This window comes from Limulus polyphemus, unplaced genomic scaffold (genome assembly GCF_000517525.1).
Source record: "Limulus polyphemus unplaced genomic scaffold, Limulus_polyphemus-2.1.2 Scaffold11, whole genome shotgun sequence".
NCBI classification, from domain to species: Eukaryota; Metazoa; Arthropoda; class Merostomata; order Xiphosura; family Limulidae; genus Limulus; species Limulus polyphemus.
Window position 1 is genome coordinate 1,898,908 of NW_013665621.1, and position 16,192 is coordinate 1,915,099.

Here is a 16,192-nt window from a genome sequence, read left to right on the forward strand (position 1 = left end):
TGTGCCTTGAATATCATTCTGAGCATCTTATGAAATGAGGTGAATGAAGGGAAAAATTTTGTATTTTGTTGCAAATGTTGGCCTTTGTAATTTTTTTTTTTTTACTATGTACTTTTTTAAACTGGCAGTGGCTATAAATTTTAGGCAGAGCACATGTGAAGTTTTATAATTTATGTTTGATGAGTTCTTATCTTGTCAACTGTTTAAGTTAAGAGAACAGAACAAAATTTTGCATATATTTACTTTTCAGACTCCAAGCCAGATAAACAAGTGCTGAAGCTTTGGCTCCCAAATGAGGGAAAACTGGTTTTGAGCTGGTAAGGGAAGTCATAGTCTTAATCAATATATCAGAAAATATCTGTTTCAGATAGTCCGCATTTGACAGTGAGTTTGGATCCAATGGTTCTTGAGGGAAAGAAAATTCACTGGGAAGCATTGCTTTCCCGTACAAGCTTGGAAACCTGATAAAACATATTAACACAAGTGTGCTAATTCAATTTCACTATCAGCAAAAATTCAACATATATAAATTCAAATTAAACACACTCAAGTACTAGGAAACTTTATATGATTCAAATGAAGATTTTATGAAACACCACCTTAAAGGTTACTGGAACATGAACAACATTAACAATGATCATAAAAAAAGGAAACATTTTTACCTTTTACAACTAAAAATCTCCATTTCTAGAATTATGGCAAACAAAGTTACAGCAGCTTCTAATATATTAATATAGGTTATGTACTAGTTTTATATTCTAGTTTAGAATTAATACAAAAACAAAGAATCTATGAATGAAATAGTGTCATAACAGAAGGAAGAAATAATAAACCAGCAATGTACTTTTTAATTATACTTATCAATGGAATTGAAAATACATGCTTGAAAATTAATGTTAATAATCATTTCATTTGAATTACTGCTTGAAACTGAAACCAAACCCAACTGGTTACGAGAGACTAGAAGATTCACATTGTTGACTTTTCACTAACATGTGTGCATTTATTATAAATGACTGACTAAAAAAATAAATACTACCAAGACAAACTAATGACTCGAAGAAATCTAGATGACAATCATTAAGACCAAACAGGGTAAACATACATTTGATCAATTAATCACCATGTTATAACAACAGCTTGAAGTTACAATTATTATACACATAATAAAGTTGAAAAGTTCAAACATTTCTACCAAAGTTAACAAAATAATAATTAGTGTAATAATTCTCAGGTTTATACAAAAACACTTACATTTAAATTAATTTATATTAATTCAAAATCAACATATACACATGTGCACCAATTTAACATCAGACTTCTTGAAACATAACAATATCATTAAATCCTTATAACTCGGTAATGTTTTTAGGAAAGTGAGTAAGGTCAGCTCAGCTGGCTTACAATACTAACTTGAGGAATTCCTGAAGTTTACTCTCAGATTCCATTAAGTATATCTTCCCAATATATTTTGCAGCAAATTTGATGCTTCCTTTCACTAAAGCTTCATCCCTATACCACAGAAAGAAGTTTAAATGATATACATATATATATATAATGATCTTTTGGGTGGAAAAGTAGAAATGCAGAGATAATATTCTTGCACTCATACCTTTTAATTCATTAAGTGTGAGCCTGATGATGGTACAGAAGGCTGGACTGACCAAGCAGACAGATCTGAGTAACAGTGGAATGTACTCCTTTTGTACAGTAATGTGTTAAACGAGAGAAAAATTGACTTTCAACTGAAACTTTGGTCTTTGGCCATCAAGAACCAAGAGCTCTGTCACATGGTAACAATTCAAAAACAAACCCTTCCATCTACTCAGTTAAAGCAATCCTCTATGATAATAATTTATACTGTTTACTAACCTTACAAGTAAAGAACTAACATCTAAAGTTAGTTCTAGTCAAGAAGAATTGAAACTTAAAAGGTAACTTCATAAACTAACAATAATAATTAAACATTGTAAGAGAAAAACAAATAATTAATAACTGTCACATGTTATGTAACACTGATCACGTATTTCTCTTTTTCTTGCAATATTTTAAAGCATTTCTTTGTATTTCAAAATTTGTAGACTGTATCTGCATTAGTTTGTTATTTGTGTAAAGAAGAAAAAAAAAGAATAATTTTATAAAAATCCACCAAACAATCATCCCAAAGAAGTATGCTGATACCTATTATTTCCAGTAACATATGTGACTGGGCAAGCTCCCCTAAAAGCTATTTCTGTGCATAATTTCTCCACTTCATTAGGACTACAGCATTGTGGTAGCTCATCTGGAAGAGAGACCGTCTTGGCATGTAACTTAGACACAAATATTTCTGGATTATCTAAAAACTCTTTCAGTGTTTCTTCTGAGGAAAATCTATAATATTTCTCCTTGTACTCTGCCACATACTTCTGTTCTTCATCTCCAGAACAATCCAAAAGTTCACCTTTGCACAGTGAAACAAGGCAATAGTGTCTGCTCTCTCCAAGACGTTCATTTAATTGAGTTGGAGTCACGCATAAGTGAAAGATTGAAGCAGCAAGTCCTAAAAAAAATAATGTTAAAAAAATTAATTAATAAATGTTTAGGAAAGTAAATCACTGGCTATAGTAAGTTACTAAGGATTACAAGTATATAATATAGTAACAAAATATGCAATAGTAAATGGCCTTTTAACAAAATTAATTAGTAAGTCCTAGTGTACTTTAGGTCATTAGAAGTAATACAATTTTAAAAGCCAAAAATATCATTAACGGTTAGGGTCCCCAGCTCATTAAACAATTCACATTCCATCATTATGGATGATATAGTTTCAAAGTCAAATTTAATTAGCTATGCTCATTACTTATGTTTAATTCTGATCTCAATAGGTAGCTTGTTTTCATTGGAAGTTAATATTAGTTACTACTACATAAGTAACACAAGACTAGTAATGCTTGGAAGTATTTAAACCACTCTTCTGTTCACTTATGCTCTAACAACTCTGTTTATACTTATAAGATGTTATAATACTCTGACTCTTGAACTAGGCACGGCATGACCAGGTGGATAGGGTGCTCGTCTCGCAATCTGTGGGTTCGAATTCCCCTTCACACCAAAAATGCTCGACCTTTTAGCTGTGGGGGTGTTATAATGTGACAGTCAATCCACTATTCATTGGTAAAAGAGTAGCCCAAGAGTTGACGGTGGGTGGTGATGAAGCTGCCTACCCTCTAGTCTTACACTGCTAAGTTAGGGATGGCTAGCGCAGATAGCCCTCGTGTAGATTTGCGCGAAATCCATAATAAACTAACAAACTCTTGAACTAAGGCTCTGATGTTGTATTGATGACAGATTATTTGATTGTTTCTAGATATTTGTCTTAAATAACGGAAAGTAGTATAGTTTTTAAATTATTTAGTGATAACAGTTTTTATAATAGTGTTCCGATACTGTTACTCCTAATTTCTTATGAATTGCATACTCTACTATGTAGAAGTTAGGCAGTTATGATACTACTCTTGAATTTACAGTGTTTTTCATCACATGTTAAAATGGGCACTAACAGAAAAACAAAAACAATATAACCAAAAGAAATGGTTCCAGAAATGTGAATGGCACACTATATTATGTAATAGTAAACAATGAACAAAACTGTCAACTAAGTACAAGATATAATGGAATTAGTGTCATACTGAACTAACAAGAACAACACACATACAAATCAAAATCTAAAAATAATAACTTCTGATCAGAGTAAGCTATGTACTTATTTAGAGCAAAATTAAAATTCAATATGGCCATCATTATAGCTAATTAAATATACTTTTTTATGCTTCTACGTATAAAGATTAGAATGTATTGTTTCATCAGTTGGGTACACTCACTGTTAATGATATTTTTAGCCAGAAACTTCATGAGGTTCATCCAGCTTAGGAGATTTAGGTTAGTCCTACATAAAGATCCTAATCTAACAAATCAAAACAATTTTTATAATAAAAGTATAATGACAAACAACAATTTAAAATAAAAGTATTAAATTTGATATACTAATTAGTTTAACCAATAATATTAATAAAAGCAATGATAAATAAATAAAATACCATACCTTACTTAGGGAACACAAAAATGGGTTTACATATCCACCTAACAGAAAAATGCTCCAGTGGATGAAGAATAAAAATCAAAAGAATTTGAACCTGATTACAACTACTGAAACTTCAGTTGACACAATCTCTAAGTATAAAAATCCAAGCAATGGCTCAGCCAGGGAACCTTAGCAGTTTATTATGTAAGTTTTAAGAGCTTTGAGCCAGTAACAATCTTGTGACTGAACTATTTTCACTTCCCTTGGAAATCATAGTCAAAATTCTCAACAGTTTGGTGGTGAATACTAAAGCAGTCCGATGAAAGTCTATTACAAGACAATAATAAATCTAATTAGCACTAATCACCAGTGAATCCAAATTTGTGGTTAAACATGGTTAAATTCTTCACTTCCCTGGATGGTTTACATTACTAAATCAACAGGAAGTTACAATACCAGATGTGAAGCCATTATCGAAGGCCTAAATAAAATACTAAACCTATACCTACAAAGAAATTATAATTCACATAGTGTAACATATTGTAATACACCATGATTTCACACAAATTGCAGAACAACAAAAATGCACAGATTTGCAACAGATACAGAAAAACTGAAGCAATGAAAAGTGAGCCACCAAAGAGACAGATAGTTATCAAACCTCAATGGTACATTACTGTGGAAAATTCAGCCTTTCTTTTAAATCCTTACATTAACTCTTTCAGTCTCTCTCTATATATATAAAACAGAACTTTCCTTCTGTCTGGTGTCACAAGTTGTTATGAGGAAATGATTGAAACAGTGTTGATGAAATTTGGCAGGAAGATGCTTAAAAAATTGAGTTTAAATGGGCATGCAATAGGATGAACACTTAGAAGTTGACAGCCATTTCAACTTTTACTACATGAAGTATGTATTCAGTAGACCTGCAATGCAAATGATGCACGCACATGCTGTCCAACCATCCCTATTAATCAGTAAAATACATGAGACATGAGTACATTTGGTAGTTTTAATAAATTTCAATGTTTGCTATTTAATCTTCACTAGTTCAAGTTTTAACTTACCTCAACAATATTCAGCAGAGTTGAACTGAAACTACAAAACACAGAGCCAAATATTAAAGCACCACCAATGTTGTCTAGAATGCATAAGTTTAATGTTAAAACACAACTTGAGAAAACAATTTCAGGAATGTTTTCCTTGTCTGTCTGCATCCCTTTATTTACATTTAATAATGAGATTCGGTAGAGTATCTATTTCACACTTTAGATTAATTGTATGTGGAACATCTAAATACAACATTGTGGCCAAACAAGCTTTAATAACTTGCCTGTTTGTACAGAAGTACAAGTTTCTATTGCAGATTTAAACAACAGAAACTATCTAAATCTTAAACTTAAACATTACCTTCTCGAATCCTGACTAGATATTCTTGAATATGCTTCACAATATTGAACATGAAATATCGAGCATCATGCCACACTCGCCACATTGAGAAACTTGCATTGAGTGTCACCCAGTTATGGTACTGAACATTAAACCATTGATACATTTTTTCTCTTTCTTTCTCCCACTGGTCATAATATACAGATAATATGTAAGGCTCAAGAAGCACAGGTAATTTGAGACTGAAAAATAAAAGCAAAACTAAATAAAACATACAAAAAATATTCTCTTATATAAATGGTGATTTGTTATTTACTTATTTGGGAATAATTAATTTTTTGAAAGTTGCAACGAAATTTAACACAAACGTTTGCTTGGAGCTCATCTAGACAGAGCAAAAAAAAATCATGAGGCTATAGAAGACTAAATATCTGTATATAGCAAGAATGGGTACAAGGAACTTGCCATTATGTTTAGGCCAAAAATCGTATGGGCTATGAAAATATACCTGAGAGTATCTAATAATTAATATCATTCTTTTTGAAATATCATGAAACATGAGAGTTAAAGGTAATAAATTGAATACTTTCATTGCACCCTGTGATGACATTAATAAGAAACTTATGAGTATTCAGGCAAAAAGCTATCACACAATTTGAAGTTAACACCTTATTAAGAATGATAAAGCTATCAAACATTATCCAACTGTCATAAATTGATCAGTTTCATTAGTATTAAAAACATTGGCAGTATAACAATGGAAACAGAGTGACAACCTGAATAGTTAAATTAAGGATAAAAGCTGTACTTTGATATAAACAAAATATGAGGACAGAATAATTTTGCATGACGCTACTGTATTCCAAACCTATAAGGCATTTTTCACTTTTCGCATACACTGAAGATTATAAAGACAAAATATGTCTAATTTGATCTATTAAAACTATATTCATTTCCAAAACCTTCATATGTGAAATAAATTAAATGTTTATTTAATTATATATTGAATATCTTCAATACACTGACTATGGTAATAACAAGAATAATTTATAAGCTCTAGAAAGAAATAACTTGTTCAACATTTCTGAAATTGTAGTTAAAATTTTTCGAATTGGGACAATCTATCCGATGAATTGGCGATTAAAAGATTTTTTTCAATCCAAACTTCTGAAAAAACTTCTCTTGAGTAGCTGAAAAAGAACAGAATGTACTTTTGCAACATACATTCTCAGTTTAAAAGTCCTTTTCAATTACCCAAGTGAAGTAGAATTTTTTCAGAAGTTTAGACAAATAAATAGGTTCCCTCATCAAACAAGATAAATAAAAAATTGGGAATTTAAAAACCTGTAAATAAGGATCATAAAAAAAGAATGAAACAAGGCTGCAGATACTACAGACATTATTTACTCAAATTATAAACCCTATTTTGGCTCCATGCTGTTACCTAGAATTACATTTGGTGTAGTCAAAATAGAGATTTGTAGTTTGAGTAAATAACATCTACTGTATTTCCAGTTCTGTTTCCTTATTTTTTTATGATCCTTATTTGCAAGTTTTGAAATTCCCAAATTTTTATTCATCTTGTTTTCACTGGCTATTTTTATGCTCAACTATGGGCAAAGGATTACTTTATATGGTAGCTAATTTTATACTTCGTAATGATACTAAACACAGCTAGTAGCTAGCTGATATGGTTCATGATGATTTACTGTAGCTATTGACTATTTGATCGCACTAGTTCAAGAGGTAGAATGTTAAGCTGTAGCTGGAGATTGTCATGGAGATTTGTTTGAGAATATAGTGAGCATTTATAGTATCTTTGTAACTAAATTCTCTAGCATTCACAGCAATGGACAAATACATGCCTAGATTAAAACACAACCCCCCCACTAAGTGCGTATAAACTTTTACCTGTAGAAAAGCAGCCGTTTCAAATAAAAAATATACACCTAAAAGATCGCTTGAAATACACCTTCATGTCTTTTAAAGTATGTGTAATAAAATTTAATATTATGTGTACTGTTTTTTTTTTCTCTTTCACTTCATACATAATATAGGGGTTGGCTTCCTGAAGACACCAACTGTACAGTGTACAAAGCATTGAGTATCTACATACTGTAGTCATCTAATGTTTATCTAATATTGGCTGGTAATTCCTGTTTCACCATGTATTTAAGCTTTTTAAAGGTACATCAGATATTTGTAAAAAAAGCTAACTCTAAGGGGTAATAATAACATCATTTACACTAGAATTTTAGCTTATATAAAATACAGAAGAAACAAATTGACTTTTCAATACCCCTACAACCTTTGCAGTACCTTACGTAGTATTCAACAAAAGGTTTGAGTGAAATATACCAAGTCTTTTTGTTGTAAGTTGGCAAGAGAAGAAGAAGAAGAATTACAAACGTGCTTCATGATATATTTATTATTCCACTTCTGTATACTGTTATCAGGCTTTTTCATCAATTCTACAACAAAATTGTCTATTTCAACAACTTTCAACTTTAATTTACTTGTTATCTTAGCCTTTCAATGTTTGCTTTTGTAATCACATTAAGTAACATCAAGCTATACACAGCTTAATTCATCCAATGACTTTGTGAAAATTATCGTAAACCCAGTTGAAAATACTTAGACTGAAAGTGACCCAGTTACGAAGTACAATTATGAAATAATTCTCTACATTCAGTAATATCAATGTTATACTTTATAAAAATTAGTGCTTTTACAACTAATAATGATTAGTTAATGGTTGGAGACGGCTTGAATGGGTAATGAAGAAAAACTTTAATATAAGTTTAACATAACAGCAAATGTACAATGTTTCGACAAGGTTTTGTCATCATCAGGTACAAAACCTTGTTGAAACGTTGTACATTTGCTGTTATGTTAAACTTATATTAAAGTTTTCTTCATTACCCATTCAAGCCATCTCCAACCATTATTAGTCTCAAAGGGGGTTCCTCATCATCGAAAATAATAATGATTAGGTTTATAAAAGTAGAATTAAATTTCAAACTAGAAAAAATGAGAAAAAAAAATTTGTTTTTGAGCAACATAGGGAAAAAAAGCTCAACTAAAATACTTTAACCTTACTTTGATAGTTTGTTAGTTTCACGGTCCATTCTGTACAAAGCTATATTTCTAGAAAGTTGAAGCTCTATCACAAGAAATGGAATAATATGTCGACCTGACATTAACTGAGCTTGTTTCTGAGTCATAGGAAATCCATCAAGCACATACCTGTTTAAGGAAACAAAACAATTACATGGGATTGCAGGTACAATGCTATTAAATAAGAAGGCAGTATTCTGAGACATAGTGCCAAATATCTATAATAATTTCACATACAAACATGTTTAATTTTCAGGCAAAACGTTTTGAATCTCCTTTGTTACTGTTAAAATAATTTAGAAGACCTGGTAATTTTAAAATAAATAAAAACATTACAAACTTTGTTAGTTTTATGTAGTTTGAGGGGAATGACATTACAAAGTTCAATTTTGGAGAACTTTAAGGGATTGTAATAAGGGTCATTATAAACAGCCTCATTGTTTTACGTAGATGCTTTAAAGTCAAATAGTAGCAGTGTATTGCAGATGTGTAATAAGGTTCATTATAAACAGTCTCCTTTTTTTACATAGATGCTTTGAAGTCATATACTATCAGAGAAGTTACCAGTGTATTGCAAATGTGTAATAAGGTTCCTTATAAACAGTCTCCTTTTTCTACATAGATGCTTTAAAGTCATATACTAGCAGAGAAGTTACCAGTGTACTGCAGATGCATTACGTGAATCAGCTTGAACATATGAATTAAGATCTATGAAAAGAATAATTTCACAGGATATTCAGTGACCTTTCGTAATGTTAAGAAAAAATAAAATAAGCTGTAACTACAATTAAAATATTAGAATGATGGCGACAGCATAGGGTGAAAACATTGTCTCTGCACTAGAACACGTATGTGAAACCTGATACACTTGCATTAATTAACTGAATTTTCATCCATCAATGCCTAAGTTTTTCATGCTTTTTTCATACTTAGTCAATTCCTTGAATAACATTCTAACAAAGATGAGAAAAAGGCTTTAGGAATATGTTTAATTATAGAAACTTCAAAAATAATAAATTTTATAGACAATTTAATGTTGCCATTTTCAAATTTAATTATGAGTTATGTTTTTATAAATGCTTAGTAGCTTCATTTTCTCTATAATGCTATGAACTTTAGATAATTATCTTGTCAATGAAGCCATTGATATATGGATAGAGCTTAACTGGTGCTGTATTGAAGTCATCTTACCACAACCAATTGGTGTCATCCCACAGACTGATTAAATAGTGTTGTATGAGAACTTTCTATTGAAATTTTTTTTCTTTAAATCAAAGTCATAGAATAAGAAATCAAAATACTTTTCTGTAGTTGAGAAGTGATAATAATTTGTAATTTTATTAACTACTTCTCACATATAAAGTGTGGTTTCATAAATACATACCAAACGAAGATCTAAAATTAGTTCCTTTATCTAAGTTAACAAAAAGCATGCAGTTTGGATTTTAACAAAATAAACTCCCATCATATTACATTACAGGGTATATTAGATGTTTACTACAGGTATTTGTTGGTCCAATCTTGACTAAAATCATTGACAGCCAGAGCAAGAGAATGAGGAACTGGAGACCAAAACAGAGGTAATTTAGTATTGAGAGACATGGCAAAAGCATTCAGGCGAGGAGTACCCCACTAAAGGCATAGCCACTAGAAAACAAGACAATCGAGAGATCACTCTGTCAGATAAACTTTGTCTGAACAGGAAAGCCAATCTGCAACAAGATTTAATGTACCTGGAACATGACACACAATGATACAAATACTGAGCGTGTGGGCTCAAAAAAATATCCAAGGTCTGAACACAAAGGGAAAGAGAATGGGTGCTACCTAGATGTGATTGAAATAAGCCACCATTGTAGAATTATCAGAATGGATCATGACCAGACAATTCCTGGGAAGATTAAGAAAATGATCCAAGGCATGACATACAGCCAGAAGCTCCAGGATGTTGAAATGGTAAGATCTTTCGGTCAGAGACCACTGATCTGAAGCTTCCTGCTGATTGACTTATGCCCCCAATCCTGAAAGGAAGCATCTGTGAAGATATGTAAATCCAGATGAAGGGGGAAGGAAGTGGAACACCCACCGACATGTGAGGTTTATCCAACCACCAATGCAGATCGAGGAAGGGAAATAAGAGCCTCCAATGGATCCCGTGCAAGGTTTCATTGGTCATGCAGAGTCCACTGAAGAGACCATATATGTGCTCGACACAAGGGGATAAGGGCTTCCATGGAAGACCATATCCCCAAAAGTGATAGAACCTCACGAGAGAGGGAGCAGTAAGGGCATGAAGAACTGAAAGCTCCATTGAATGAAGTCAAAGAGGAGAAGGTTGGGCCAGACCGAGATGAGTGTTGAAAGATATTGGGTAGGTATAAGGAATGACTTCTCCAATTTGATTAACCAGCCCACACAAGCTGCTTCCAGGAGCAGCCAATGACTGTGATGGGTAGACTCCTGTTTGGAATGAGCTAACAGAAGCCAGTTCTCCATGTAATGATGAAAGTGCAACCCAAGAGCATATTACTGTGGGGCAAATGCCTTGACCACCTAAAAAAATCCATACGGGACTAAAGCAAGCCCGAAGGGCAGGGCGCAAAAGTGATAAACTATTCCATGATGAACGAACTGAAGATAACGTCTTGACTGATGAGATATCAGGATAAGCAGGTAAGCATTTGCAACATCTACTTTGGTCATCCACAAACTCAGAAAAAAAGCCCACCTGAGGGTGAGAAAAGACTCCATGGTAAATCAGGGTAGAACCAAAAATTGATTGAGGTGGGATAAATTGATCACAGGCCAACAGTCTCTGGTTTTTTTGGGTACTACAAACAGCCTGGAATAAAAACCTGGAGAAGTATGATTGACAGATTTGATGGCCTGTTGGGAGAGGTGATCTTGTACCACCTCGGACAAATGCTGACTGGTGGTAGTATCCCGAGGCAATGGAAAGGAAATGGGTATCTGATATAAAAGAGGAAGGAAAAGAAATTGTATGACAAGTCCTTTAGATAAAACCCAAATAAACCACAGAACTGTGGCAAAAGATCACCAAAGAGGAATAAAATCAAAAAAGTGAGCCCCACTGAACCAGAACTCATTGGGTAATCACTGGTACTGTTGGCAGTATGTCCAACTGCATTGAATAAAATGACGAAATAAGGAACCTCTGAAGGGAGTAACAGGTAAAGGATGAGAAGGAGCTGGACAGGAAACAGTAACAGGGGCATGTCTAGGTTCAGAATGCAAGAAACAATCCACCAAAGAAGAAAGGATAGTGTGGTGTCACACTGACTCCACACTGGATTCCAAAGTCTCAGAAATATTACTAAAAACATACTGCTGAAGAAAAAGGGGCCATATGTAAAACCCAGAGATAAGGAGGTGGTAAGTGAACCTGAAACAAAGCTGCATCCCTCCCCAAGAAATTCCAACAACAGAGAAACCACGTGTGTAAGGCAATAAAGACAGACGTGCCAACATGGAGGTAATCAGGGAGCGGCAATTCCTCAAAAACCCTCAGGATCTCTGTGGATTGCCTCAGAAAGAAGGTGGATAGTAAACAAGTTACTATAGGAAAGTTAATATGGTAAGATGAAGGCAGGAAAATTGAGCATGGAATAAACGAACAGGATGATCAGGGTCTGCCCCCCACGTGGGCAAAATCGATTCTAACAGTTGAGAGTTGAGAAACGGTCATTCAGCTTGATGGTACACCAAGGCAAACTGATCCAAGGCTCATGGAGGGCAAGGCATGCTGGCACCCTCAACCATCTGAGAAACAAAATGCTCAGCATGAACCCTAATATCTGGAGGGGGGGGGCAAATACTGAGAGGAGGAAGGGGAACATATGAAATTGGGGAAATGGATGAAATATAAAATAACTGAGAAATCATGTCTAAAATTGCAGTATTAGGCCTAGCTGATTCCACAGTAAGGGCATAGGAAGACACGGTAAAATCAAGTGGCAGAAAAAAGGCTGTCAAAATCCTTCCCAACCCAAACTGCTTCAGCATGTTCAGAAGGAACAGAGACAAGATCAGGAGAGCAGATTGACTCATATAACAATCAGTCTCATGACGGATGATAGCCGATAAATCCAAAGACGAGTCATCCCCCCACCTGTAGCCTGTGTGAGTGTGCTAGTAGAAGGTATGATATACAAAATAGTAACTTGAACTTCAGAATTCATTGTGCAAAACTGAAAATCAAACACAAGTGTTCAATTTAAAAAAAATATGAAAAACTGGGAAAATGTTATCGGAAAAGTCGTTAACTGTCGAAGGAAAAATAACAAAGAAGAGTGTGTCACATTCTTATTCGTGGAGGGTTGTTACATGATGATTTGCATGTGGGACACATTTGAATCAGTCGATTGTAAGGTATGTGTGAGCTCAAGACATATCGCATGTGAAAAAAAATTTTACATATAGAGAGTAGCACTGAACGAGAATAGCAGAGGTAATGTACTATATCAGAATGAATATTTCTGCAATTGATGTAACAATGTACTGATAAAAGAAAACATATACTTAAATTATAAATGAATTCTCTGAAGTAATCATAAAAACAAACTTCATCTTACACTAACAAATATTACAATAACATTGCAAGCACATAATTGTTTAGCATAGAGGTCTATATATAAGTAATATTGTGTGTAGATAATGAGGCTTTCAGTCAGTACAGTTACATGTAATAACCAATTTTATTCTACCATATTATTATTTAAACTTATCAAGTACACAGTGATCATGTTTGGTTATGGTAAAGTAAATACATTAAATACAGTTTATCACACAGCTTTGATGTGTTTTTTGTCACATATTACAGATAGTATGACTTCTCTGTACATTAAAATCAATAAAATTCACTTAACTGATGTATATGAAACTTAAGATGAATACTTACAAGTGGAATGTCTTGCCACATCCCTTGTTGCTTCAGCTAAAGGCCAAACAGCAAGGCATTTGATTCAAATTACTACAGAATAATAGCCATATAACACAATAATACAGCAGGATGGGCTTTGTGTGGGAGTGGTAAAATGGCTGTAGGCAGTCTTTTAGTGAATTTACCCCTGCCATAGCCTGACACTAGTGGTGCTATCCATGTATACAGATAAGTGAATGAAACCAACTGTACATCATGAACATTCAGTATTAATCTAAAACCATATAAAAAACTATTGGAGAATTCCAATATTATTTGATATTATCACAAACATCGATTAAAAGCTGTAATTTGCAAAATATCACATACTTAGCATGTTAAATGGCAACTTACCCTCGAACAGTACTGTGCTTTCCCATCAGTGTTTCCTCTAAGGCCATGACAGCCAGCTCATCTGAAACAGTCAATCCTTTGCAAAGGTGCTGTTTCAGTTGGAGTGCAAGATAAGTGTTAGGATGATGGTTTAAAATATATTCAACACAATTGCCAAGTGACAAACTAGATGTCTTGTACATTTTCTCAAACTTCTGTGCCACTGTAGAAGAATGTATTTAAAAACTATGTTTCAAACTCAAGAACACAAACGTAACAAGCTTATTTAATAATTGGCAATAAGATTATCTTATAGTCATGTTGCCATTAATTGATGTTCTCATCTTTTAAATATTCAAGTGTTGTTACTTACTGATAGCCTATATATTCCAATTTGCTTGTATATCATAAAAAGAATTCAAAAATTCAATGAATTGTGTTACTTGTATGTTCATTTCCACCATAATTTAGATTTTATGATTTAACTGCTTTTATTCGTATTTTAATGTTTTTCTGTACAGTTAGATTCAAATCTGGAGTGATTATTTTTTAAGTTGCAGGAATACTATGCATTCATAGAAAAACATAAAAGAGAAATGATGTAAGAAAGTAAACATGCCCTCTATATATAATTTCAAAAATATCTTGTGACACATTTCAAAGTAAGTTATACATGTTTTTTAACCCAGATATCTGATAAAACAAAGTTGAGTGCCTAAATTACAAAGTTGGAATTTGTAAAAGATGTCACGTTTTCTGATACATTAACAAAATTTACTGTATTAAAAATTCCTAATTTCTGTGACTAACAACTTACCATTTGTTACAGTGTTTGAAGGGTTTAGACCTTTTTATTAAATGGCTATCTTTTGATAATTCTAAATTGTACTGTTACAGATAGTACCTGTTGTCAGTGATGGGAAAGGTTTATGTTAATATGTCAATTTAAATTAGTTCATGGACTTTAAAAAGGTTAATTGTGTTGCACTGTTGGTTTCACTCAGAGCCAAAGCTCTGAGCTACTTATACCACCACCAATAAAAGTAATTGTTGAGCATTTCAGTCATGCTAAGAGCTGCTCAACAATAACATACGGTAAATCTACATTTTCATTCTTTAAGTTACATAACATTTTGAAATGTGAATGATAGTGTGATTAATTCCTAACAATTTAGTGTAGAATATCCTGCTTGCAAAATAAAATTTGGCATCAACATTATTTATGCCTGTTCTCCCATTCAAATGTGAATGTTGAGCTTTACCTGCATTCATAGCTTTTCAAACAGTAGACAGACAAATTCTTGGACAGACATCATGGTTCGCAATATGTGTAAGATAAAGATGGCTTTCAAACATCAAAGAAACAACAGAGTCGTATTTTTTTTAACTTCTTTATAAAACTGCATTTCAAAAAAATAAAGTCAAAATAAGTGATTCGCCTTCAAAAACGCCCCCCAGTAGCACAGCGGTATGTCTGCGGACTTACAACACTAGAAACCGAGTTTTGATACCTGTGATGGACAGAGCACAGATAGCCCTTGTGTAGCTTTTTGGATAATTAAAGTCAAACAAACCTTCAAAAACTCATTACTGTCAAGTATTGATACATACATTAACCTTATGTGGTGTTTCAATTTTCAAATCTAGGAATATTAATTTTTCATTATTTTACATGGTCATAATTCATGAAAGAAATATACTTTTCTATTTCCAAACTGGTGTCATACAAAATTGTATAATGAAAAGATGTTCATAAGTTCCAAAGCAAGTATGCCCCCCTTCCCTTCAGTCATAAACCTGAGAAGAAACATATACACTCACATGTTGTTTTACCAGATTTGGGAGGTCCAACAACAGCTGCACAAATTCTTACAGGTGGTCCCACTGATTCTAACAGATAGTTCTGAGGATCTGCCATAAACTCACTAACTGCCTCTAAGTTAGATAGAAAAAAGATGTGTTTTCCTAGTACTACAGGATAGGTCTCTGATGTCTGTTCAGGTTTTAAGTGTATGATATTTTGGAATGGAATAATTGGATCTCCAACAAAAACCTGTGTATGAGTAAAAGTAATTGCATTCACACTATGTCTTTCTCTCTCACTCAATAAAAAAAAATGTTTTACATTGACATTTCAATAAGCATAGACTAGAGAGGATAAATAAAATATACTGTTGTAATGGTTTATACTGTTGAGCAGATTCTTGTTTTTTTAAAATTATTCAGCAAAAGAGAATACAATATCCAGTCCGCTTAACTCTTTTAGCACGGGCTCGGTCCCTAGGACCGACCTTGTAACTATTTTGTACTTGTTATAGTTATCATACTATAACTTTTAAATTAGTAAGCGA

The 16,192-nt window shown here is 33.0% G+C and overlaps 1 protein-coding gene across 1 annotated transcript in view; it reads right to left on the reverse strand.

Annotated features, from left to right (window-relative positions):
• Window positions 1-16,192, reverse strand: part of LOC106478580 (adenylate kinase 9-like) — a 59,187-nt gene that overhangs the window by 2,762 nt on the left and 40,233 nt on the right. The window contains exons 21-27 of the mRNA XM_022382458.1: window positions 15,663-15,894; window positions 13,863-14,064; window positions 8,552-8,698; window positions 5,474-5,694; window positions 2,176-2,542; window positions 1,414-1,704; window positions 244-461 (exon numbers count right to left, since the gene is read on the reverse strand). Of these exons, the coding sequence (XP_022238166.1) occupies window positions 244-461; window positions 1,414-1,704; window positions 2,176-2,542; window positions 5,474-5,694; window positions 8,552-8,698; window positions 13,863-14,064; window positions 15,663-15,894 (1,678 nt within the window). The remainder of the gene's footprint in view (window positions 1-243; window positions 462-1,413; window positions 1,705-2,175; window positions 2,543-5,473; window positions 5,695-8,551; window positions 8,699-13,862; window positions 14,065-15,662; window positions 15,895-16,192) is intronic.